The sequence below is a fragment of the Gallus gallus genome, chromosome 1, assembly GCF_016699485.2.
Source record: "Gallus gallus isolate bGalGal1 chromosome 1, bGalGal1.mat.broiler.GRCg7b, whole genome shotgun sequence".
In the NCBI taxonomy this organism is placed as follows: Eukaryota; Metazoa; Chordata; class Aves; order Galliformes; family Phasianidae; genus Gallus; species Gallus gallus.
Genome location: NC_052532.1, coordinates 107,223,559 through 107,249,911, shown reverse-complemented (window position 1 = coordinate 107,249,911; position 26,353 = coordinate 107,223,559). Strand labels below are relative to the sequence as shown.

Here is a 26,353-nt window from a genome sequence, read left to right as displayed (position 1 = left end):
ATTTGAGATGGCAGTTACTAAATACATGAACTACAACTGATTTAATACAGGAGAAAAATTGATACCATTTAATACATTTTTTAAAAATTCAGTACAGTTTCAAAATTAAATTGTCTACTCCACCTAGAGATTTTAGAATCTGTTCTTATCATTTTGAGAGATACCTACGCAACTCATTTCCATGTTACCTCCTCCTCAAAAACGTATAACACATCCCTAGTGGTATACCCTATTGCTGGTATTGCCCTTTTAAAATAAGACAATGCTCAAACATCCGTCAATTGACTGTTAAGAGTTGCAGGAGACTCTGTCTGCCTCCCTCTGTGTTCCACCCCAAGAGTGGAACATCGCCTCTGAAACAGAATACACCAAGTAGTTCAGTAAGTTATGACTTTTGAATCAGTTTTCCAAAAAACTGTGTATTTTGCTCTTTTAACTTTGCTGTCTAAGAATATGAAAACTTCAACCAAAGTTTTCCCTATGGTTGGGTCATTGTAAGGTCTGTTCTCTAGACAGACTGTCCAATATCTAACCAGACTGGAAGTCATGATAGACCCTTTCCCAAGGTCACTACTTGGGCTACACAAAGAATGTATTATGCATACTTTCTGACTTTAAAAAAGCCCAGAGATTATATATAAAAATCACATAGTAATGAAAAGCGTGTGTACGTTCAGTGTTTCATGTTCCTTTTCCAAATGCGGAGTGTGGTCAAATGTAAGCCCAGAAGTGCTACATTTAATGCTGAAAACAATTACATACTACACAGTCAATTCTGGACTCCAAACATGTAAGAACTAAACCTCCAGAGATGCAAAATGCCAAATAAGCACCACCAAAAAGGTCAAGAGAGCAATCCACGTATACACTCAGATTTGTTAGGTCTGGGAATAAATTCATCCTTATCAAATGATTATTGTTTCCCCCCATGTGCTTTCATGAACACCTGTACGCTCCTGACAGGTGCTGTTAAATACAGAGAGCTTGTCTGAACAACTAAGCTAACAGCTTACTGACAATTTATAGATACCATGATGCCCCAACCCAGGTACATAGTTACATCCTTACTCCAGCACAAGTGGTGAGGAGAAGAGAGCACCTCTCCCATGAGGAAAGGCTGAGAGAGCCAGGATTGTTCAGCCTGAAGAAAAGAAGGCTAAGGAGGATCTCATAAGTGTCTTTGAATATCTGAACGGTGGCTGTTAAGAAGACTGGGAGAGCCAGGCTCTTTTACAGTGACATCCAGTGCTGGAACAAGTGGCAATGGGCACCACATGGAACACAGGAAGCTCTGTCTGATCATCAGGAAGCACTTCTGTGATGTACAGGTGATGGAACTCTGGCACACGTTGCCCACAGAGGCTGTGAGTCTCCTCCTTGGAGATCTTCAAAAGCTGCCAGAACACGAGCCTGGGAAACCTGCTCACATCAGCATTCTATTTCACAGTCTTAAAACTGCAGATATTTCCCAAGTGTGAGAATTTACCGCCAACCTGCTATCTGGATAAACACTGCCTTAAATAATAAATAAATATATAAAACTTCATAGCACCTTCTGTGCCTAAGTCTTCTGCATTTGGCACTTCCAGGTAGTGATTACTACTTCCATTAAATACTTTGGCTATTTCTTTTGAACCTCACTGTTCCAAGGTTCCCACCTCTTTGTTCAATTAAGCTTCAAGGAGAGGCAGTATTTCTTACCATATCCATAAAATAAAGACTGGTTAAGCACAGCACAACCTATCTGGCAGAAAGAATACAGAACTAAATTGGAAACAGTAGAGACACTGCCCTGGGGAGGGAGGAGCTTCCTGGACTGTTGGGTCATCTGATTTTGCAATATGAATCTTCTGAACACGTTTCTCTACAAAACTCACCCTATTTCACTCTCTCTTCTCTGTTCTTCAGCACTTACCCCATAAAGATCTTGACTGTCCTTTTACCTCCTCTATTTTCTGCCTCAACCTCCCTTTCCCTATTCTATCTCCACTATTCGGGTCATTTAGCAATGTGCTGAGGTATTCCAACTCAGTGATAAGTTCACAGTTGAACGAAAACATGCTAGAAAACATGAGAGAATAAAAGTGTGAACTGTATCATTCACCACAATCAGTAGTCTCATTTCCACATTCAGAGTTCAAGAGCTTGTGGGTCTATACCACAGACCAAACGTGGCAGTTCTCTGTAGTGCATACGATTGGTTTGCACTTCAAATCTGTTCATTTCCAACCTCTGCAGTGCCATCACAAATTAAGGCCTCCATACCCCCATTATTTTTTTCTGAGTGCCAAAAGAGCCATCAGTTTCCTCCAAGAGAATACTATATGAGCTGACAAACTGTACAACACTTTTTCTTCATGTAATTTTTTTGGGGGGGGAGGTGGGAGGGAAGGGGCAGGGCAAGTACAAAATTAATCCCATTGCAGAACTCTGTTCAATCTTGTTCTTTAAAATCCATGCTTGGAAAAGTTCTCTACTAATAATCATTACTACCTCAGCTATCATTCAACGCCCCCTTTAGAAACAGGTCTGAAGAAGGGGAGAAGACTGACCTCTGCTCTTCTTTAACAGCCAACCACCTCTGAATGGTTAGCACATCCTAAAAGAGGCAGTGAGCAATTAGCAATAGAGACAAATGCCTGGATCTTGAGAACTCGCTGTTCCAATGAACCCCCACATTTAAGAAAAGTCAGACTACCTAGGTCTGCCAAAGCATAATAAATGTCAAGCACTTGGGATTTTGTAGTCCATATCAATCATTTTTAAGCAATAAGCAAATGCCAACCTGAACTCTAAGTGAACTACTGCTTTGCTGAAATGCTGTTCTGCCTATTGTCCTCATGCAGTACATTTAAAACGACCACATGAGAATTCGAGGGTACACAGATTTAACTCAGCTTGCTGTGGAATGAGGAAGGCTGTGAGAGAACCCAATGAACAAAGGAAAATTACCTGCAGCAGCAACTGCAGAACAAACAACTCCGTTATAAATATCCTTCCTCTGGAGGAGCTATATTATTGTGGAGGAATTATATTATTAAGAATGGCTCCTTCAGAAGCTATTCCACAATAACTATTCAGTCAACTTCCCTGTACAGAAATACTAAATGCTACCTTTGGTCAAAGCAAAATTAAGTCCTAAACTTAGAAGCAAGAACATTATTGAATCCTGTTCGCAATGCTCCCAGGCCACAGAATTTTCTTGCTTGCACTCTTTCCTAATGAAGTAAGCTGCAGAGAAGACAAAGTGTTAAGGAAGGGATGACAAAAAATTACTCCTGAGTGCCATCTTTCCCAACAGCTTGCACATCTCTGACATGACACGTCTGCCACGTGCCTGGACATTTGGCAGAAGAAGCAAGAAAGAAAAGCCAGGAGCAGCTTCATTAATTGTTCTGAAAGTGTCATGTCTGCCCTGCCTACCCTCTGCCCTAGATGACCTATGGCAGGAGGTGGATTTGGGCATGAATTACATGCAAACACTGTTGCTTTTGCACCTGTACTTCCCAGGGACACCAACTCTGCTCTAGAAACGCTGTGGCTAAGACCTGTGACTGGGAGAGACTGTGGTACACATCTCTACTCAACCACCTCAGAAGTCTGGTACCATCAAACCGGTACTACATTTACAATGCTCTCCCTAATCTTCCCACAACAAATAAAGAGAAGGAAATTTCTAAAACTCACAAATAGAAAATTCTTTAAATGGAAGACAACGGAGAAGCTTTAGGATTTAATCCACTGGCAACACAATAATAAATCTGCTTCATTACTTTGAGTAAACAGTTGAGAATTTTAGAACAAAGAAAATTCTGTGAAAGTGAAATTACTTTTTTATAAAAGAAGTCCAAGATCACCAAAATTCTCAGCTAAAACTTACAGGAAACATTAGCATGCTAACACTAACCGCCAAAATCCTAAGCTCCATGAGAACTCTGCTTTGCAATGTCTACTCTTGAGAAGTAGGCTATAACTCCAATAGTAAGCAGCAAGAATGAAACCTGCATGTGCAGGCCTCCACAAAGACCAGAAGCTTGCACCTAAGTATGCACTCAACTAAAGAACATGAAAATTGAAGAAGTTAGGAAACAACAGAATGCTTCCACAGTTTTAACTCAGTGCCTTTATGTAGTATCATAATTGGTTTATCTAGCTGCATTAATAACCTATTTGGTTTAAAAGAGAAAATGAAAGTAATGCTGAATGAATAGGGTGCTATACCACAAGTTTTATTTTTATTGTATTTAATACAACACCATGGAATCACAGAACAGCTTGGGTTAGAAGGGAACTCAAAGGCCACTCAACCCCAAACCCTGCCGTGGGCAGGGCTGCCACCCACCAAATTCCTAGAGCTTCATCCAACCTGGCCTAAGACTGGGCCCCAAATAGAATTATTACTATCTGCAAATATATTCTACATAGCAGCCACTGGTTTTGTACTTATATAATTCATATTTTCTTTCTGCAGTATTCTTATGAGACAGAATTTTATTTTATCTAAAGAAGTACAACGAGAGGCAGGTTAAAGACAAAAAGGTTTCATGATGTTAAATTTCAGATTTTGCATAAATAGAAAGACTTCTATAAAGACCAGGAACACATACTCATAGGTAGATCTGTTTTACAGAGCTCTACAGAGGAGAAGCTTAATAGGAAGTTTCAAAAACTCAGGAAAAGCAAAGCACATGAGAGAGGTCTGAAAGATGTTCATTTCTGTTCATGAACAAAACTGAGCAAGAAGGGGTAATTGTTTCATATTGGACTAAGAAGCATGGTTCTTTCAAACAATGGGGCACTAACACGGGAACTCCTCCACATATCAAACCAAAGTTCCATTCAAAATCAGTATCCCGTCTGACAGTGGTCAACAGCAGTCACCCAGGAGGACAGCAACAGGGCAAGCATATAGTACGTACCAGGCATGTTCTTCTAGTTTCCAGTTCAGGAGTTACATACAGTCAAGTCCTTGTTATTAACATAGTATATACTTCACTCATTCTTTTCCTCTATGGATTTGATGAGAATTTTTTTGCATTTCAGCACCTCTAGAACATCCCTTGGCAAAAGGCTCTACGGCTTACTCACAGCAACACCTTACTCATTAAGCAACATCTTCTTGTTGCTTCTTACAAATCTGCCATTTTCATCTGATGCTTCTGCTGAATAGTAAAAAAAAGAAACAGCCTGCTTTCCTGCAAAGAGGCAATGATACTGACATGAGGAAATGAATGAGAGGCTTCAGTCCAGCAATTTTGTTTATTCTATTACTAGGGGTCTGGTTCATTGCTTTTAAGCTCTCTTTAGACCACATGCCTCCATGTGATCCTCAAAGATAGGATAATCTAGTATTTAGAGAAGAAACATTCTCTACCACATACCTGTATATACATGGGCATATTTCATATTTAAGCTTTTTTTTTTTTTTTTAAATAATATGCGTGTTCTCTAGAAGTTTTCCTACCACAGAGCAACTCTGTGCAACACTTCATCATGAATGTGTAGCCTGAGAAACGCTGGTAAAATTCAAGTAGTCTGGGATGATGGCTCAGCCCAATATGGCATTTTAATTGTGCCAAATGAAATACACGAATCAGAACAGCCAAGCAATCAATACTTCATTAATTATTAATAGACAATATTTTAGAAGACTAACATTTGCTTAAAACCTGGGAAAGAAGATTTATTAAAATCTTCAAAACAGCTAATATTCATTTTTCAGAGGACAAATGTCAGTGAAGAAGAGCCAAGCTTAATATTCTCATCTTTTGTTTCCCTCCACAGACCCATGTTTAAAGTTTCATACAATTATGTCTACAGTTATACAGTTTATAAGCTTCTCAATTTAATGACAACTTTGTCATTTAAATGACATGGACACAAAGATAATGGAAAATGGCTTAATTAGATGAAAGATCCACACCTGTATATCAGTTCCCAGCATAATCAGCAAAAAACAGATACGAATAGAAAAACACCACTTACAAGGAGTTCTGACAAATTCAGTAAGTAAAAAAGTGAAAGGGAGAATACTTCATAAGTCACAGTAACCTTCTAACATGGACAACAGTAACTCGGTGACAAAGTTTAAAACAACATGGTTGTATGAAGTCACTCCATTAAACACACTACATAGGAACCTCTGCACTCACGCTCCAGAAACCCTCAAAAGCCAAACCCAAGTTCACACAAATTACATTCTATCTTGGATTTTTTGCTTCTTAAAGGCACTAGGAATCACCAAGTACAGCTGGAAAATTAAAACAGAACTCCACTAAAATAAGAAGTTGATTTAATCACAGGTCACTCTGACAGCAAGCTTCGGTCTTCGTGGTGAGTTGACTTGGAAGTGACTACAGACTATTGCTCATCTGAAGCAATGCTCTCACACTCGCTCAGCCAACTCTAAGCATTACATCATGAGAACGCTGCATGTTTTCCTGGTATTTAAGAGCCAATTAATCAGAATTTATGAAAATCAAATATTTTGCACGCGGATGTTTTCAATTAAATATATGGCACCAAGAAAAAAAAAACTGCCATCAAGTTGTACCACTTCTGGCAACATTCCAATTCCAGCTGAACTCAAGGGCGACCAGATCTGCTGACAACAGGGATATGTCACAAATACGCCAGCGAGAGTAATTTCCTCCATTACTGCTAAGTGCTAGGTGGTACCAAGCCTCGCATGTGTATTAATACCTATGTGAGGGGAATGACAAAAACAAACAAACAAGCAAACAAAAAAAGGATGCAGTATGTATGCAGATGGATTCACTACATTAAATAACCCACCTGCCATGCCAGGCAGGAGGGATGTGAGCATTTGTGTGCAGAAAGGCCGCGGTTGCCTGGCCGAGGAACCCTGAGAGAGGGTTCACCCTGGGAAGAGCAGGGCTGAAGGCAAACTAACCCTGGGTCAGGTTTGGAAAGCTGACTTCAACAACAACAAAATGCTTTAAAATTAGATTTCTTCAGGTTCTTAAGAAGGAATGACACAGAGCACGAAGAAACCCAGACTCCACAGTTACAGCTGAGGGGTCTTTTTTTTGTGAGGAAAAGAAAAAAAGACAATGTGAACACACCATTTTTTAAAGGCAAGCGTGTGTTCCAGAAATAGCTGGTTCTATATTCACACCATCCACAGATAGGTATCTCGGGAACAGGGGTTACTGCGTTTCAGAGAGTGCTGGCACTAAGCTGCCCGACAGATGCTCCCCGAGCCAGCCGCCTGCACACACACGGCTATAGCGATGTAAGGCGCTTTAACTGAAGAGAGACAGAGAGAGAGAGAGGGAGAGAGAAAAGAAAGAAGTGGGGACGCGCAGTGACAGCGCTCTTCCATCCACACAGCACTCGCGGTGAAGATTTATTTTCCATTACCCGGCGCTGGTGCATGCCTACAGCACAGCACGTGCCCACGCACAGGTGCACACCGGGACGCGCGCACACACACCCAGAGCTGAACGCCCCGTTCCCGCCCTCAGACCCGCTCCCGCCCGTTGCACAATGCAGAGAGAGGCGCGCAGAAACCGCCGGAACCCCAGCAACAGCGGGCAATTAGCATAGCCTACCACGGCGGCGCCGCCAGCTGATTGGAAGAGGCGGCCGGCAGGCTGGCCAATCAGGCGGGGCTATGCAAATCGCATCCCGCAGTTGCCAGGGCAGAGCTGCCGGCTATTGTCCAATCCGAAAACAAGCAATAAACAAGCCACGAAATTGAGCTTTGTCACATTTTCAAGTTGTTGTTAACACTTTCAAGTTTAAAACGAAATTCGCTGCGTCTAGCGGGGATTAGAGGCATGTTCTACATTTCACCCCGCAGCAAGGGCAGGGCCGCGAAGTCACGATACGCGGGGATTAGGGCTGAGCGCTGAGGCGGGATTCGAACTTGCGGCGTCACGGCGAGCCGTCCGGGGGGCGCCTCTCAGGGCCGGGGGGCTCGGGGGGCTCACGCAGGCAGCGCTCGGGCGCTCCCGAGTGCGAGATTCCCCCTTAAAAAAGGCTTCAGGGGGCTTTTCCGCCACCGTGACACCTGGAAGGGGGGGAAGTTCCCTTTTGGTGTGCAGTCAGATCGCCTGATACAATGATAAGGCTGATAGGCTGTATCAGCCGGCAAGGGCTGCTTCCAGTGCATGATCCTCTTCTCACAGCCACTACATTTCTCTTTATATTTTAGGAGGAAAAAGACTAAAGACAGAATCTCCTTGACCATTTACCCCACTGACAGATCTTAAATAAATGAGTTTCAGTTCATTTGACTGAACAGAACCACCAGGTTAAGACTGAACGTCGGAAACGTGTGTCATAAGGAGAATAAGCCCATTTCTTCCCTCAGTTACAAAAACTAAGAGAATATGAGAGAAAATTAGGAGAAGTCTGAGAGAATATCTGCAGGTGAGTGTCTGCATACAGCAGTGGATACACATAGACCACCACAGGCCCTGACCACCAGCACCCCTCAGCTCACTTTCCACACACACACACAGAGATATGCAGGCAGAAAACAGCCATTGCTCAGTGCACTCAAAATTCAGAGCCCAGTGCAACGACCGACCACGTATCCTGCAGTCACTGCCTCTCCTCACAGGGGGAAGGCAGCTGCACAGCCCGGCTCTGCCGCCTGCTACACACCAGCCTCTCTCAGAGCCACCCAAGGACAGTGACACCGTTCCACCCAGCCACCAACCCAGGGCACCGCTGAAGGGCGGAGGGCTCCCTGTTTCTTTGTCAGTCGCTCTGACATGCAAAACTTTGCAGCTATTAACCACACAATCTGCATTAAAAAAAAAAAAACGCTGAAAATGTAGGTTCCAGAGACCGCGTCTGACAATTTTGTTGGCTCCCTCATCCCGAAAATTTAACAGATTCTTTTCAAACACATTATCAGTAGTAAAATTACTATTTCCTTATATGTCCAAAATATATAAAATTGCCTTAGTATGTGCACCAGCCCCTCTGACACATGCAAAAAATCAAGTCAATCTGTTCTGCATCTTGTTTGAGCTTTTTAAACTAAATTTGTGCTTTTTGATTTATGCCCATCTAGCAGCACGCCCTGTACTGCACAGCAGCAGCGAGCAGAAGAGTGTTATCTGACCATCGGCTTACAAGATTTTCCAAGCAATCCATCCTGGGCCAATACCTTGCAGCACTAATCCTGCTAGTCTGCTCAACTGCCCTCTCCGAGTAATACTTTTATCAGCAGTTAAGTAAGAGTTCCCTGTATTTGTGCCGTGTCTGTTTTTCCCACCTCCAAAAAGAAGACAAATAACATTACTTACAATCTTCGGTTTAGAGTGCAAAACTGAAGACTGAACATAAATTACCTGCTGCATGGCAACACAGCAAACTGTAGACCTGTGCATGAGGTGAAAAAAACACAAAAACGCTGTACCTAAACAATGCCTATAGCTAACACAAAGCCCCATGTCTGAACTTCATGTTTTAGATTTAATGTGCATTTCCAGCTGAGCACAATGGAAAGTTAGCATAAATATGTGAATAATTTTTAAAGCCCTCCTTTAATCTACAGCACAAACACATATATATTAAAAAAAAAAAAGGAATCTTTTCCTACTCACAAAAACCATCAAGGGAAATAGAATAATTCAAGTCATTTCCCATTTGTAGTTACTGAGACACAAGATATATTTAAACAGTTGGTACAGAAAAAATGGAAAGCATCTACCATATCAATGTACAGCTAGCATGCCAAACCATTAATGTAAGAGCTAAACAAGAGATGAATACATCATGTGCAATAGTCTCACATGATATAAATTATTCAATACCTGACCAAAGAAAACAGCTTTCAGGAGAGAGGGGGAGGATCTGAAAATACTTTTGTAGTTTGAATAAATACAGTACTAACAACTGATGCAAAATAATCACTTACAAAAAAGAAGTCTTTCTAACTCTACAGCACAGTTAAATGATCATATTTAATGAGTAGGTTTCATTTTGTACAGGCCAAAAAATTTATTTTTTTCTGTCGGTTTTACTTTAAATGATTTTTCACACAGGAAAGCATGTCATAGAATCATAGAATAGCACAGGTTGGAAAAGACCTTAAAGATCACCAAGTCCAACCACAAACTAACCATACTACTGTAACTCTAACAACCCTCTCCTAAATCATGTCCCTGAGCACCACATCCAAACGGTTTTTAAACACATCCTGGGATGGTGACTCAACCACCTCCCTGGGGAGCCCATTCCAGTGCCTAACAACCCTTGCTGTAAAGTGTTTCCTGATATCCAACCTAAACTTACCCCGGCGCAACTTGAGGCCATTTCCCCTCATCCTGTCACCTTTCACCAGTGAGAAGAGACCAACCCCGGCTCCCTCTGTAAGCACCTTTCAGGTATTGGAAGAGAGCAATAAGGTCTCCCCTCAGCCTCCTTTTCCCCAGACTAAACTTCCCCAGTTCCTTCAGTCTCCCCTCGTAGGGCATATTCTCCAAGCCCTTCACCAGCCTTCTTGCCCTTCTATGGACCTGCTCCAGCACCTCACTGATCTTTCTGTACTGAGGTGCCCAAAATTGAACACAGCACTCAAGGTGAGGCCTCACAGTGCCGAGTATAGGAGCAGGATTACTTTCCTAGTCCTGCAGTGTCCTTCAATGCATGTGTTTTCAGAATTTACGCTATGACCCCTTCTCCTACTTGCAGGATTTGGACCATGCACTGTCATATGGACACTGCAAACCTTCCTGCTTTCTTAGTTTCAAACTGGTTATGAGACACTCTATTTAGGATTGCTATGCTGACCAAAAAAACAAAACAAAAACCAACAGTAACTGTAACATAGTTAATTGATTATGCCAAACAAAAGCGCTTCATAGACTTAAGACACACAGATAGAAAACTAAGTGACAATTTGAAGAGAAGAAAATAAAGATTACAGTTTGATTCAGGGGAATCTACCACTGTAAGTATCCCAGGCCATGGCTGATTTTCTCTATCATCTTATATTTCACCCAAACAGAAGTTTAGAGTGCAGTTCTGGCCACCGACAAAGCAGTTATTTTGCTTTTGGAGATGGCACACTGTTTTCACATTGTGTCTTAGTAACAGAAATTCTGCTAAGTTTTCTAAAAAATGAATACTTAAAAATTCATAAGCACGCAGTCCGTATTAACCCACAGTTTATACAAATAATAAACTACAAAATGTTTTTTTTTTTTCTTTTTTTACTTACTCCAGAGCAGACTGGAAGCACCAGCACTACTTTCTTCTATAAAATATTTACAAGTTTTAGAATTGTAACTAAATCATTTTTCTGCTGTGTTTTCGATAACTTGATAACTGATATTCTGAGACTGGCATTTTACAATAGATGTCTTAAGTCAGTCCATACTTCCTGACAACCTGCATTCAGATTTCTTATATCATTCCCCAGTAAAAAGCTCTAATGCTTCCGTATCTAGCTAGTTACAGAAAAATACAACCAAAACCAGAAATAAAACTTCAGTTTTCACAAGCGCGGTGAGACCTCACAATTCCAAAGTGCTTATTTTAAAGACTAATTTCCTGCCTTTGTAACTTCTGTATTTGGTATACACACTTTTAAGTAATTACTTCTTTTGATTTGTCTCATTTTAAAATAATTACTACTTCATTGAAGTAGTAGCTTTCAAAGAGGGGAAAAAAATAGTATGGTTGAACACATGCTTGCAGCTAGCAACCACCAAAAGACAGTGATGCGGAGTTTCATTATTCCAAACAAGAACACAACCCTGAAGTGTTTGGGGCTCACTGCAAATTCATTTCTCCCAGACAGCTTAAGTTTGGAAGAAAAAAAAAAAGGAATTATCAAACCTCTATTCCTCTTCCTTTAGGATAATACTGTGATCTCAGAAAAATATTATTCAAGCATAACTCACTTTTTCTTTAGAGACTTTACTGATCCTATAAACAGGAGGAGAGCCAACTCTTTGAAAGGGTAGATAACAGCAGGACAAGGGGAAATGGTTTTAAGTTGAAGGAGGGAAGACTGAGGTTGGATGTCAGGGGGAGGTTCTTTACTGTGAGAGTGGTGAGGTGCTGGCACAGCTACACAGATTAGTTATGGATGCCCCATCCCTGGAGGTGTTCAAGGCCAGCTTGGATGGGGCCCCGGGCAGCCTGGTCTAGTATTAAATGTGGAAGTTGGCAGCCCTTCATGTGGCAGGGGGGTTGGAGATTCATGATCACTGAGATTCCTTTCAACCCAGCCATTCTCTGATTCTATGATCTAGTATAAACTAAGCAGTGTGCAGTGGTAAAAAAAAAAAAGAAAAAGTTAAAAGTTTCCCTTTTTTCCACACCAATGAGAACAGCACCACCCAAACACCAGAGCAAACTGATAAAACTTCAAATTTTGTCTACATTTTCATCTAAATGTATCTATAAATCTTACTTCAAAATCTCTAACCAGAAAATAAGTTCATGCTTACTATGACATGGCTCCTCCTTCCCACAAAGCTCCACCTTTCTCCTCTAGGGGCACTAGGGAAGACGCATAAACCAAAGACATTGTGTTCCTGTTGTCCTGCTTAAGCTGTAGCACTTCAGCTTTTCTTTCTGTTGCTTTCTGAATGGTTTTATATGGCAGTTCTCAGAACAAGCTAAGAGAGCAGCCCATCAGATGCACTGGCAGCACAATATGGGAAGAAATGCAAAGGTAGCAAAGTACACTCTGGTCACCAGAAAAGACCTCTTACTTATGGGAGTGCAAAAACGGTTGCAAATAAAAAATAAATTTAAGAAGTCCATTCCACCATTCCCTGAAGGACATCTAAACTACACCTAAGAAAATCTGACCAAGTGGTTAGACAACATTTTGCATTTAGTTCTTGTGGGGTTTTTTTTGCTTCCACAGAGTTGCAGAGGAGGAAAAACATTTCACCTACGGAATGAGACTTGAGTGTTTTAAGGAAGGGATTATGTAAAAACGTTAACGGTACATAAACACTAAACTTTAAACAGATAAGCAGTTCTTCAAGGTTCAGCTAATGGCCATGTTCTGTGGAAAAAGCATCAGAAGTTCAATTTGTAGCATAAATGCTAACAAAGCTCTGACCCCTGCAGGCTTTTAATCCTTGCAGAGTTTCAAACACAACTGTGCCAGTGGCCTGGTCAGAGTACTCTTCCAGTTCACGAATACATACTGAACATTACATTTACAGGCAGCAGACACAACTATACTGTAATGCAGAAATCCATCATCTCCTAACATATCATTTCACCTGGAGTCTAGGCATTGCAGGTAAAGACAATAAAACAATTAATATGCAGTACCTTTGCCTTGAAAAGTTAGGTACCAATGCATACTGAAGTTTCAATGTCATTCTCTAAAGGAGAATGAAACAATTATAACTGATTTAGAAACAACAAGATCTTATTACTTAAAAAAATAAAAACAGAAACAAGCAAAACAAAATAAACCACCATCTTTCTAATTCCTTTCTAATGGGAAACTTTCTAATCCAAGAAGTACTGCAATAAGGCACATTATCTCTTCAGCTATGCATACCATGCACTATGGAATGAATGGGCATATATAACCATTTGCTGACAAAACATTCAGCTGCATAGATAGTAGGCAGCTACCACACGTGAGGACTTTGGCAAACGTGCTCTTGGAGACGTGCATCTTAACAGCTCCTGTAGCAAGTAGATGTTCAGGTAAGAGGGAAGCAGTTTGAAGTGTCCGCCTTCTCATGACTGAAAAAAATCAGGCACCAGACTGCTGGCTATATTTGTCTTTTGTGGAAAAAGATGCTTGGAAAGGGGTGCAGAAGGAACGTTACTGACAGCAGGATCAGAAATCAGATTACAAAACAATCTTCAAAGTAATAGGACTTTCTGTTACTACCATGATTAATTTTGGGGGAGGAAATATATTCAGAGCCTCGTACCCTGTCATCTATAAGACATCCACAAAGGAAAATGAGACCTGGGTAACTCAGTATCCCCAGTCAGTACACTGCCATTGAGCAAAACTTTTGCCAAGTGCATGTAAAGAGCTTAAAATCCTTACCAGGAAAAAAAAAAAAAAAAAAAAAAAAAGAAAAACAACACACCAATATTATTTATCATGCTCCAAAGCCACTGCAAAGAAAAAAAAAAAAGGAAGTTGGTGCAAAATGAGCAGAAAAAAATCCAAACCACCTGCTACTGCTTTGTAGCATCAGCCTTTATGCCAAGCAGCAGCAACACATGAAGCTGATATTTGCCAAAGCATCTGGGTTGAAAGCAGTACGGTGTTGTTCACTGGCATCACTGTACTAGCCAGCACAAAACTGTTTCAAAATGTCAGTCTCAGTCAGGCTCTTGAAAACTTCTGTAGGACTTTGCAGAAACACTGCAGTTATTAACAACTTCACAAACTCCTCTTTTGTACAAACAGAAGACACCACAGAGAAGTTGCCCTTTTTCTCTCTTCCTCAGCACCACAAAAAGGGTAAGTGGAGATTTTGTATGCAATATGTCTAGGAACTAAAGAGAGTGGACAGAAGTGGCAAAACTGCCTTTGCCATTATTTGCGAGAAGGAACATTGTACTCTTCAGACTGGGACGGTACTAGTGGAACTGAATAGCCAATAATCCTGTGTTTCAAGATGTCAGCAACAGTTAAACTTATGCTACAAAAGTACAGCTGGGCAGAGACTGATGACGGGCAGCCAGTATTAGAAGGACTGAGGACAGAGACAACATTCCTTAGATGTAATTATTTCACTGTGGGCTGCACAACTGTAGAGAAGACAAAGAATAACACAACCTGAACTGTCTACCTACATAAGCACATCCCAAAGTCATCCTCTTGAGCATAAGAAACAAATTCCTACCAGCAGTGAAGTCCCCAGTCAGCTCCACTTCTATAGATTTTCAAGGGAAGTGAAGGCCTCTGTAGTGAACCATTAACCACATTCATATTTAGTCACAGCATGGTGTTTTCTATATACACAGAAACTGTCATCAAGTTAGCCCAGTTTAGCTAAAGAGACTGAAATTTTGTTCACACGCTGTTTATCTTAAAAGAGGTCCAACCCTACCATACTCGCAGATATGATGTTATGGTGAAAGTCTCCTGAATTCTCAACAGGCCTGAAAAACATGGGGGACATCTTGCAAGAGAAAGGGAGATTAACCCGCTGACAACAAAGCAAAACAGATTTGCTCCTGGGCACAGTGCCCACTAATGATCAGGAGGCAACTACTCCTTCTCAACAGACAGAAGATAAAGACAGTTATCAGTGTGCTTGATTCGGAGGCTAGAAATAGTGATGTGTGGAGAGAATCATGAAACTTACTGGTCCTCCTAACTTCCCTAGATTTTAAAGTTCCAACAGACAACAGACTGACCTAGACTGTGCTCATCACCCAAAAGGAGTCAGCACACGTTCTTGTCATGGGATGACCTTCTCCACACAAGCATGTGACCCAATAGGCTCCTGCAGCTTTTTCTACTCTATGTAGAAATTTTCATCTTCAGATTGCAAAGTTTTCGATATTGTCTTTGAGGAGGGAACAGAAAAAGAACTCTGCAGTGGGAAGCTAGAATTGTTTTATTTACTGAAATCCACAGTCAAGAAGTTTCAGTAAACAAGCTTATATTGATGGCATAAAGGAAAAAATGCTCAAATATCTAAGCTTGACATGTATAAGTAATAATAAAATAAGCAAATGCGTCTGGGCTAATGGGTGCCAATTAAGAAAGCAAACTTTATATTAAATACCACTGTAGAGAAACTTAACAAATAGATAAATACAGCAATAAATCTTAGACCAAATAAAGTCACCTCCACCTGTCCACTTATCTCTCACTGGACATCCTTTTATCTTTCTGTATCAAGGACAACAGAGCTACTGTCATTTTTAAGAAACCAAGCAAATGTATTTTCACAGATGCAATAGAATTTTAGACATTCTCAACACTGACCAAAATTCCTACTCAAATAGTATGGAACTTTATCATTTGGTTATCAAAGATGTGTAGTTGTACAAACAAGGCTTTTGGAAAGTTCTTGAATAGGAATACAAATATATGCCTATGTGTCCACGCTTCTAATGATTTTCCAAGGCATTTCTTCTTTTTCAAGAACTGATCAACTCCCGCAGATAGTTTATATTTCTGAGAGGACTTAGATAAGGAAAGAAAGGTCCCATTAATCCAAAGGGTGCAATACCTGTCTAATTACCCGGTATTCAATGAAAATTCAGCTGATTCATTAGATAAGTGATCTTGAATCTAATCTTGAATGGAAACCAAATCCCTTTGTCTAAGTAGCCTGCTACACAGACTTGCTTATAAGACAGCAATTCACTTCTCTCTAAATTGATCAAAAGGTTTAGATAAGAGGGAGATTAACCATCTTCCTAATGGCTTACTGCAGCTTCTTAGAAAGACAAAGCTATTGGTAATCTGTTATCAAGGATAAGGTGAATTTTTGATGGCTAAAATATATTGCTAGTAAAGCGTTGGGGAAGGGAAGGAGGGGCGGAAACGTGATTCAAAGTAAAATAAAACTGTATTATAAATTTCTTAAAACATAACCAGGATGTAAATCACGAGCAAGGCAAGAATTCTGTTCTGTCCTCTTAACAACAACTTCTATCTTTTCTGAAGAAATAAGTTTTATTTTTTTATTAAAGTTATACAGGCTATAGATTGCACAGTTACAGGAAACCAATTATTCCTGAGCTTTCTTAATATGGACTTGAGCTGAATACCTGGAGCTGGAGTGAAAGACTTCAAGTGTAGAGACGTCACTGTAGATCTGGCAGTGTTTTTAACCCAAATCTTTGCTGTAGACGAAGTTAGCTCCCAAATTCTATTTAAGGAAACTGCCTTCTATTGAAAAAGTGGAATATTCAGCTAGCTACATTTTGGTGGCACTTTTTCCGAACAGAGTGTCAGAATTTTTGCAGTTGGATGGCAGCCGATAGCGTCTGGATTTCTCCCAAGAAAGAATGAAGTTTCACTACTTGCCTTCCCCTGGAGCTCCACATGCCTCCAGACATAAAGAGGAAAAAAACAAACAAACAAAAAACACAACTAATTTTTGCCTTTCTCAAGATACAAACAGTTGCTGCCTGGAGCCTTTTGCTACCAATATATTTGTAGGAATACAAAGCTGAACACAGCATTCTAAACTAAAGTTGCAGAATCCACCAACTGATTTGAGTGTGAAATAGCTTCTTTTCCTGAGGAAAATCTCTTTTATTCAGAAGAAAAGTCATGAAGACCCATCAAGTTCATAAACTCAGCCTAAGCCATAGAATAAGAATAACTTTGCAGATAAAAGCTGCCAGAAGATGGAGGGGAACAAAAACAAATACAACACAAAAATAAAAAATAAGATAGAAATCCTGCAGGAAAGCAACACAAAATTCTCTTGAGCTTTGTAATTGAGAATGAAGCAAAGGAGTATTTCTGCACCTCCAGGTCAAAAAAAAAAAAACAAAAAAACAAAAAAAAAACGGGTTATATTCATTTGTATTTATATACATCCTATATATACATAGCAAAAGGTAGAACAACAGCATTTTCTTTGTTTTGACCAAGAAATATCCTTCCAAGACAGTAAGTCCAAAGGGAAAGGAAAAAGAATTCTACCAGTCCTTCTTTAAGAACTAGTAGGTAATAGTGGACTTCATAGCTTCATACACAAGGAACTAACAGCTGTGTACATCTATACTAGTGCATTCAGTTGGGCCAAGGAAGGCGCCCAAGAACAGGACTAAAATCTGCATACGTAGTATCCGTTCCAACTAGCACTCTTACCCAGGAACTCTTGGGAACATGCAGCAATCACCATGTTCCAGGAACTATTCCCAATATGAAGCTTTCAGGCAGCCACCCAGTTTTACAGGCTGGGACAGTCAACTCACACAGATGTGGGCTGTTCCATGCGATCAGCTTCAGTGACTGGGAACATTCAATTTACTAACAGAGGAGTGGGCATTTTTGTCTGTAAAATGTTATTCTCAAATCTCTTCTGACTACATCTGCTCTTGCACCTCTTTTGGCGTACTTTACAGATACTGTGTCTTGCTGTTCTGAGAAAAATCTCCTTCCAAATAGTGAAAATGGCAGGAAAAAAAAAGAAAAAAATTCAGAAAAGGTTCAAGTGTGAATGTTTTACATACGTATATGTGTGTTTAGTTTTTTAAAAAAAACATTAGGGTGCAAAGGAGGAAGACACGTCAGAAGCTATCATTTAAAACTGCCCTGTTTGCTTGAAGACTTTGGCCAAATCAATCTGATTCTTTGCAAGGCTCTTGCTTCAAAGGAAGCTAATGCTCTAATCAAACAACTGCATAGTGAGATCAAAGGGCAAGAACAATTAGTTGATAATGAGGATCGCCAAGCACAGGATATATACATGCACACTAAATACATACTTCACAAACTAGTCTCAACTCAACTACATAAGACTACCTTCTATCTTTTTCAGTTATGCGCCATAATCATCTTAACAGCAGAGCCAAAGTTCTCCATTGACATCTCAATGTGGCAATTTTTAATGACTACATTTTGGAGAAAACTTCAGAGATGTGAACGTTCAGCTTAAAAGAAAGACTAGATTTTGTACAACATATTCTGACAGCAAACACCCTATATGGTACGGAAATATCATTTTACTCAGAGAAGTCTCCAAGAATTACTCAGCACTGTATAACAATTACTTAATTTTACAACAGAAAAGTTTAGAAATGTATAACTTACTTTCAAGAGACAAGAGTAAATCGATTACAAAAGTAATGTTTTATTTTAGAACGTTGAAGGAATTATCATATTGCTCACTTTAAAAAAAAACAAGATAAAAATAAGAAACATCACCTAAAATAAAATTATAAATAAAAATATGATGGAGATCTGTTGTTTTTCCACAGATCTTTTGATAAACTTTACCAAGTGAAACATTTCAAATGGCAAACTTAGCTTTGTATTCCAAGGTAGCACAACCCTCTTTGCTAGTGGACAGCAAATATGTTTACCTAGTTTAGCTTATTAAGAGCACTGATGTAATACTATGTTTAAGACAATATTCCACAGATTCATAAAGATCTCTCTTATCATTCTCACATTTGATCCATTTTGCATAAAGAGATCTGATCATTTCTGAGACATTAGTAGAACTTGCACTAGTATAAGACAGATTGAAGCATATATACTTGTGGTTATGTTATACTTGTGGTTGGACTTGATGATCTTTGAGGTCCTTTCCAACTTGAGTAATTCTATGATTCTATACTTTTAGTAGTATATAAAAACTTGCAGTGTCAATTCACACCACCTAGATATATTCAGTGTCCCTTGCAAAGATGAATGGAACTACCTACACTAAGCTAGCATTCAGAAGAGAATAATCCATCAAAATACGTTTGTATTCAGCACACTTATTGTACTTCTGTAATTGCTGCTGCCTGTGGAGAGATCTACGTGTATCATCAGAAGGGGTTATTTACTCCACTGGAATGGTGAAAAAGTAATGAACTGTGGACAATAATCACAGCATTATAATGCTTCTTGACTCAAATGCTTTACTGCCTGCATAACCAAATAAAACACTGCTTTTGTCCACAAACCAGGTATGAATTAAATCAAGTTCACCTACCTTTGTAAACCTGATCCTTCTACAGTAATTCCTAGAGGGCGCATACCTTGGTCCTCCTTATATTCAGGAGGTAGTGTAAACAAGTGCAAGGTACTGACCTCAAGTAGGCAAGATGCACAAGTACAGAAATTAAGATGTTAGAAAGTATTCTTTAAGACAAGATGATAGCATTGGACTGCGTACCAAACTTTGTCGGATTCAGAAGACAACGAAATATAATTCAGTTTATATTTTTTTTTCCTGCTTTAAGATTTGCTGTATTTCTTCAGAAAGGTAACATAAGAATATAGAAAAATGTTATAGCAAAAGCTATAACCATGAGAGAGCCCATAGTAGCTATTTGTATTACAAGCAAAATCTTAAAGACCAGGAAGATGGGAGAAAAAAAAAAAACAAAACAAAGAAAATGGAAGAACTAACACAAGCACTGATAATTGCCATGGCTAGGGACAGGCAAGGTAGAAATCAAGAGCGAATCTCTCTTCCATGTCTGAAAGAGAGCTGCTACCACCTGTTTTATCTTTATAACAGATATGGTAGAGAACTGTCCCTGACTGCACTACAAAAAGAAATCTAGATCTGCAGAGATATTTAGGTACTTAACTCACAAAAATGTCAATGGAAATTAGATGCAAGTATCAATGAGTGCTGGACATCAGAAACGAGGCCAGAGAATGTCATTTCAGCTGATCAATATAGGTTGTGCTGCGAATTATCCACTGACTCCATTGCCAGGATAACTGAAAGGTCAAGCCAACACATTTCATGTCTCACCGCCATTCATAAAAACATCCGATTGTTTCTTGCTTTCTTATTTCATCGTTGTTTGTAACAGTTTAGCAACAAATATGTAAAAAAATAGAGCGTCAAGATGAAAACGTGAGAATGAAAACATTCTCAGATTCAAGCTATTTTCCAAGTTTAATATTTTCCCTAGTACACAAAGTTTTAATTAGATCACTTAGCTTACATTTGAATTGCACCTAGCGAAATAAAACACGTCTGATAAGTACGTCCTTAAGGTGTCTTACAGAAACATTCAAGTTGACAAGCATAGATTGGTAATTCCACGTTAAGGTGTAGACATCGTCATAAAATCTGGTGAAAGGAATACCTATTCCCCTACGCACACCTAGACAAAAACCTCCGTAATCAAGTCTTAGAGTATCCTATTTTGGTTCCACAAGCTGAAATTATACCAGCTTGATATAACAGTTATGCATCAGGCTGTCAGAACGTGTGTGGTCACCATTCTCTGAAATAACAGTGAATATAGATGTACAAATGACCATATATCAAGAGATGAACTGAATAGGAAGCAGCAGACTGAGCAGTACCAGAGAAATAGCAGTTTTTAAGACGTCACAATGCCCAACTTCAGCAAGACTTCTGAACAGTATTTACACAGTTCTTGTATCCTACTTGATGAAGTAGTGTCAACAGAATCCCTATTAAATAACTATCAAGTACTACTAAGAACAGGCTCTTAACAGAGCCACCCTAGGGCCTCTCTCACTCTATCTTCAAACCTAACCCCCAAAGAATATAACTGTTCTGAGATGGAGAAAGAGGACATTAAAAACTGAGTGCATAATTTATAAAATAGGATGCACTAAGGAATTGGAGAAGTGCACATTTAAGTTACTGTTAAGGCTTGTCTAGTGCTACAGCCAGTTAAAACTGATGAACTGAGGGTATTCTGTCTTCACAGATAGCAAATCCAAATAAACCCACTGCTGTGTGCAGGTACCAATGAAAGATTTCAACCCAAGGATGTAGTTTAGGAACACAAGACTTCAGTCATGATTCCTAGAAAGCTGTGAAGGACAAGTTCCTGAACGAGTATTGTTCTGTGCTGAGCTCAAGGAAAGAAGCTTCCTCTGTACAGAAACTGCTGCTATTCCTGCAAAAGGCTGCTCATCACCTCAGAGCCTGTGCACCACTCCTAACGTCACTCAGAAGTCACCCAAGCCATGCAAACAGCATCACTCCAGGACAGAAGCTTGCTACTCCAAGCACACAAAACATGACAGAAAAGCTCTGTCTGTTATGCAGCACAAAGTGTAGGACACAAATGCTCACACCTGAGCCAGAAAGCCTATATGATCCATCACAATGCTCAGAGAATATTAACAGCTCTAAATGCAGTCCTAGCCATCCCATTACTGTGTTACCCATGAGAACTTCTGCTTTTCATTCACACATCGAACACTCCAACACCACAGGTGCTTTTTCACTCCAGCTGCCCATGTGATGACTTTAAGGGCCCTAGAAAGACTTTAAATTCAAAGTATTATGTTCACTTGAGACTTTGGACGTTCCCAGTGGGCTAATCAGAAATTCCAGAAAAAGGTTAACACTTCTTAAATGTGTAACAATTTTTATAATGGGTAAGATCATATTTCTTAATCTGAATTTGAACTTTTGTTCAAAAATCAAATATTTGCTCAAGTCTAAATGAGTCTTTGCTATTAAAAAATCAGTAACAGAAACAAACTTCAGCCTCACGATATTGCTGCAGAAGCTCAACTACTCATTAGAAAAACAATACTTATCACTTAATTTTTCTTGAACGTTATCTCAAAAAAGTTGGTGGTTTTTTTTTTTTCCCCAAGATGATGACCACATAAATCAGGATACAAAATGAGCATTAATTATTTTCCAGTATACTGAAATAGTAGACTTTTATTTGAAGCGTTATGCAGCAACATAAGGCTTTTGAAAGTGCAGCTCCCCTATCTCCTGATGGCCCACCACGTTGCCATCTCAGCTCCACAAAAACAGGGCAGGGAGGGTCACCCACAGCAACTGGAATTCTGCATGCCTCCCTTTTCCTCCAGCCCTAAGGAAGTCAGATGCTGCTGCCATCCAAGACCTCCACAGCCCGACAACACATTCACATCAACACCACACCTAACTTTCTGCCTAAAGAAAGCATTTCAGTTACTTCTGCTACAGAGTACACATTAAAGTTCCAGAGATGGAAAACTGTGCAACTACTAACGCAAATTTCTAGAGGAATTTAAACTTATCAAAGTTGCTCTCTTAAGAGAAAGCAAATTAAATACAAATCGAGGCCACTAATGATTTCCTATTTTAGATGCTTTGGTCTACTCCTCAACAAGTCAAGTAGCGTTCTTTATGAGGCCATACTTCCATGACAAAACCCAGAAACAGGTAAACAGACTTCTCTGTAATTTCTTTCCTCTCCAGCAGGGAGTGAGGCTGAAAGACTGAAGCTTTAATATCACAGGTACTAAGTACTTTTGGAGGAGGGGAAAAACTTACTTATTTTTTAAATAGGCAACTTCTTTTTAAATATGGATGCAGGAGTCTAACTTTAGCTGTCTATGTTTTCACATTTCTGATCTCAGGTAGCGAAAGTGGAGCATTAATCTAGTCTCTTGACTTCAAGGTTATCATTCATTGAGGTCAATGACTCCATCTCTGAAAAGCAGAACTTCCACTTTCCGTACGATAACTGTTGCTTTTCAGTAAGCAGTAGTGTTCAGCTCACCACTGACTGCTTTCTCACAATTGCTGGCAGAAAACTAACAGCCAGAAAGACAGCACAAACAACTCCTGCTGGGGGAGTTACCTATGTAAAAATAGTGGTTAACCCTAAAAGCATTCCGATTCATGCAAAGCGCTATCTGTATTTAAAACTAATACTGCTAATAAGCAACCCTGTCTCTTACATTATTTTCTTGGCATCTTCCTTTTGGAGGATGAAATGAAAATCTGTGCAGTCAAGACCTGAACAGCCAAGAAAAAATGCCTGTAAGGATACAGTTAAGCATGTGACAGAACTACTGACAGAATCAGTCCAACTGGAATGAAAGCACACAACCAGCTCATACTGCACTTTAGTACAGAATTCTATCATGGGCCGTGCATTTGCCCCTTTTTAATCCAATTCTGGTTTTATGCCAACACCACATACATCTCACAAAAGAGACTGCAGGTATGCAATTACCTAAGTGGAAGCACAGATAACGCATCCATCATTTCTACAAAATTCAGCAAAGTACAGGTATGTGATAAAAAGGTGATGCCCTAATAAGTTTCTGGAATCTCCTGGTAAATGTTAAAATAGTTCTGAACAAACTATAGCAGATCTACCAAACTGTCTCTGAGGTAACGTAAAACAGATGAACTTCAAAATGCAGAGCAGCGATATTGGACCTGGTTTTCTTTTGACTATACAACAACAGGGTTTGGGGGGTTCTTTTTGTGATTTTGTTTTTGTTTTACTCATTTGTTTTTCTAGTCACATCTAAAGTATTCCTTAAAACAGCTACAAATTCAATGAAATCTGTAGTAAGAATATTATGAATATGAGACAAGGCCCAACTCCTAGTTTTCATTCCACTGTTACGTAAAACCAACACCCAATTACTTGCAAAGGCTCAACCCAACCTAAGAACTTCCCAAAGTCTTTACTCTGCATTTGTTACATCATAATAAGGAATGCAACCAGGGGGAAAAAAATGCAACAATATAAGTACTTACTATTTACACTGCTCTGGTACTATTGTTATTGAGTAGTCTACCAATGGGCTTTTTTCGTTTTTCAAACATGAACAATATTTTTGTGAAGTTAAGAACAATGTGATCGTTTCCAATGTTTTTTCATACTTGAATATAGCATTTTCACATTTTTGATCACTTGCTTGGTTCTCAGAACTTCTAATGTGTTTAATATATTTCCAAAGTGAACAGAAGAGTTAGATACAACTATTACTTTGATGTTTTTTACATGCAAATTTACCCATGAAAGACTGAACATGTTCAAAAATGAAGTTAATACATGATAAATTATCAGTGCACAACTGAAGATAAAATAAACATTCTAAACTTCTTTTAAATAATTTTACGTTCTCAAACCTCTGGATGAGTTCAAGTAGATATAAAAGTGGCATAGACTACAATAAAAAAATATATATTGAAGACAAATCTGATAATAGTTCCCCTACTTCCATGCTGCTCTCAGTGTTGAGAACAATGCTGTTCAATGGTTCTGTGGAAGGTCTAGACCAGTATGAAATGAAATCCTTCTTGTATTTCAACGCAGAACTCATCGTCATCAAAAAGCAATTCCTGACATGCAGCTGCTTTTCTTTCCCTTATACTTTCAAGAACAATACTTCCCCAACATTAACTGCTACCAGTTACTCAGCATGTGGCATGAAGGACAGGATCCTTCTGAACACTTACTTCTAGTTTAGTAGATCTACACTGGTCCCTTACACACTCAACTGAAATGCGAGTCTTCTTGCAAAGGTCAAGAAAAAAGGCTCTTCAGAAACTTAAGGATTAGACAGTTAATTATTCCTTGTTACATGTTACTACATCACAGCTAACAAGAAAAAAGACAAAGCCCAAGCCAGAAAGTTACTTGTTTTAAATCCAATCATTCTTATAAAGGTAACTGCCACCCCCTACCACCCCACCTTCTCCCCGTACCCATCCCCCCAAAAAAGAGAGGGGAGCAACAAGAGCAACAACAGTAAAAACAACCACAGTGTCCTATTCTGCTTAGCAGGTGCAGGACAAGATGTAGCAATCAACTGCAAAACACACACTTCCAAACAAGATCAATCCCTCTTGTAACTACACAAACACAATCCCAAATTTCATGTCACTTTCCAGAGAGATAAAGTGATACTCAGTGAACCAAAGATTTGTTTCTGTTTTTCACCCTATACAGGCTCCCATTCTTTAGCCAAAGGTAGCTTAGAAATTATCAAGCATCTCTGAAACCCCAGATCAGTCACTCTCAGAAGCCAAGTTGTGTTAAGAAAGTAAAAGGAATCATCCTCAGTAACCACAAAACCTTTCAATTTCTTGCCTGAGCTCTCACGAGCTACTTTGAACTTGAGACTGGTATCAGCAGAGTCATCATGACTCCTGCTGTTACTGTATTAGAGAACGATTACAGTATATTTTTCTCATTTTAAGGCATGCAAATCACATTTATTCTCAGAATTTCAACATACAAATATTGGCTCTCCCAATAAACAGAAAATTGCAAACAAATCTTACTTGTCCAAGCTCCAATTTCAGTGACTTACCAGAAGTCCAAAAGTTTTTGTAAGATACTACTGTTTTTTACTCTGTATTTATCATGAGACTTCTAAACAAAGAGTTTGGGCTTTAAAAGATAGAGTTACTAATTAAAACATCGTATTTAAAAATCCTGTATACATTTCTATTCTTTAAGCTTGTAATTCTACAAGCTCACCATCACCAGAAATCCTGACCAACACTGAAAGTGTACATATAAAAATACCAAACTTAATTCTCTAAAACAGTATAAGGTATTCAAGTTACTATTTTGTACTGTCATATCTCCATTCAGTTGTGGCATGAATGCTTTTAAACTTTCAAACCACTGTCTCAATACTTAAGTTAGGCTATATTTTCATCTACACAGCAATAAGCAAATGACCTAGAAACTAATCAGTTGCTATGACTGTCTACTTGACAGAGCTCCACAAATTTTAAAGGACGTGAAGATTCAATTTTAAGACTTGAAATGCTATTCCTCTTTATATACATACATATATTTAGAACAAATGAAGTATCAACCCTTTGGAATATTTTTCCTTCCTCTTCTTTGCCACACTGCATTTTGTAATTCTTTAGGCCCAGTTTTACTTGAGCTAACAACATACAAGTTACACACGTTCAACTGAAATGAACAAATGCTTAGTTTTCACAGAATGAAATATCCACTTACA

General features: G+C 39.3%; 1 protein-coding gene across 3 annotated transcripts in view; it reads right to left on the bottom strand.

The window, feature by feature from the left end:
• The window catches only part of DYRK1A (dual specificity tyrosine phosphorylation regulated kinase 1A), an 85,182-nt gene that overhangs the window by 29,489 nt on the left and 29,340 nt on the right, over positions 1-26,353 (bottom strand). The window contains exon 1 of one of the 3 annotated variants that reach the window (XM_046900655.1): positions 1,069-25,072. The exons of the other annotated variants lie outside the window; for them this stretch is intronic. Within the exon in view, the coding sequence (XP_046756611.1) occupies positions 1,069-1,108 (40 nt within the window). The 5' untranslated portion in view covers positions 1,109-25,072. Of the gene's footprint in view, positions 1-1,068; positions 25,073-26,353 lie in introns of those variants that run through there. 3 annotated transcript variants of the gene reach the window in all.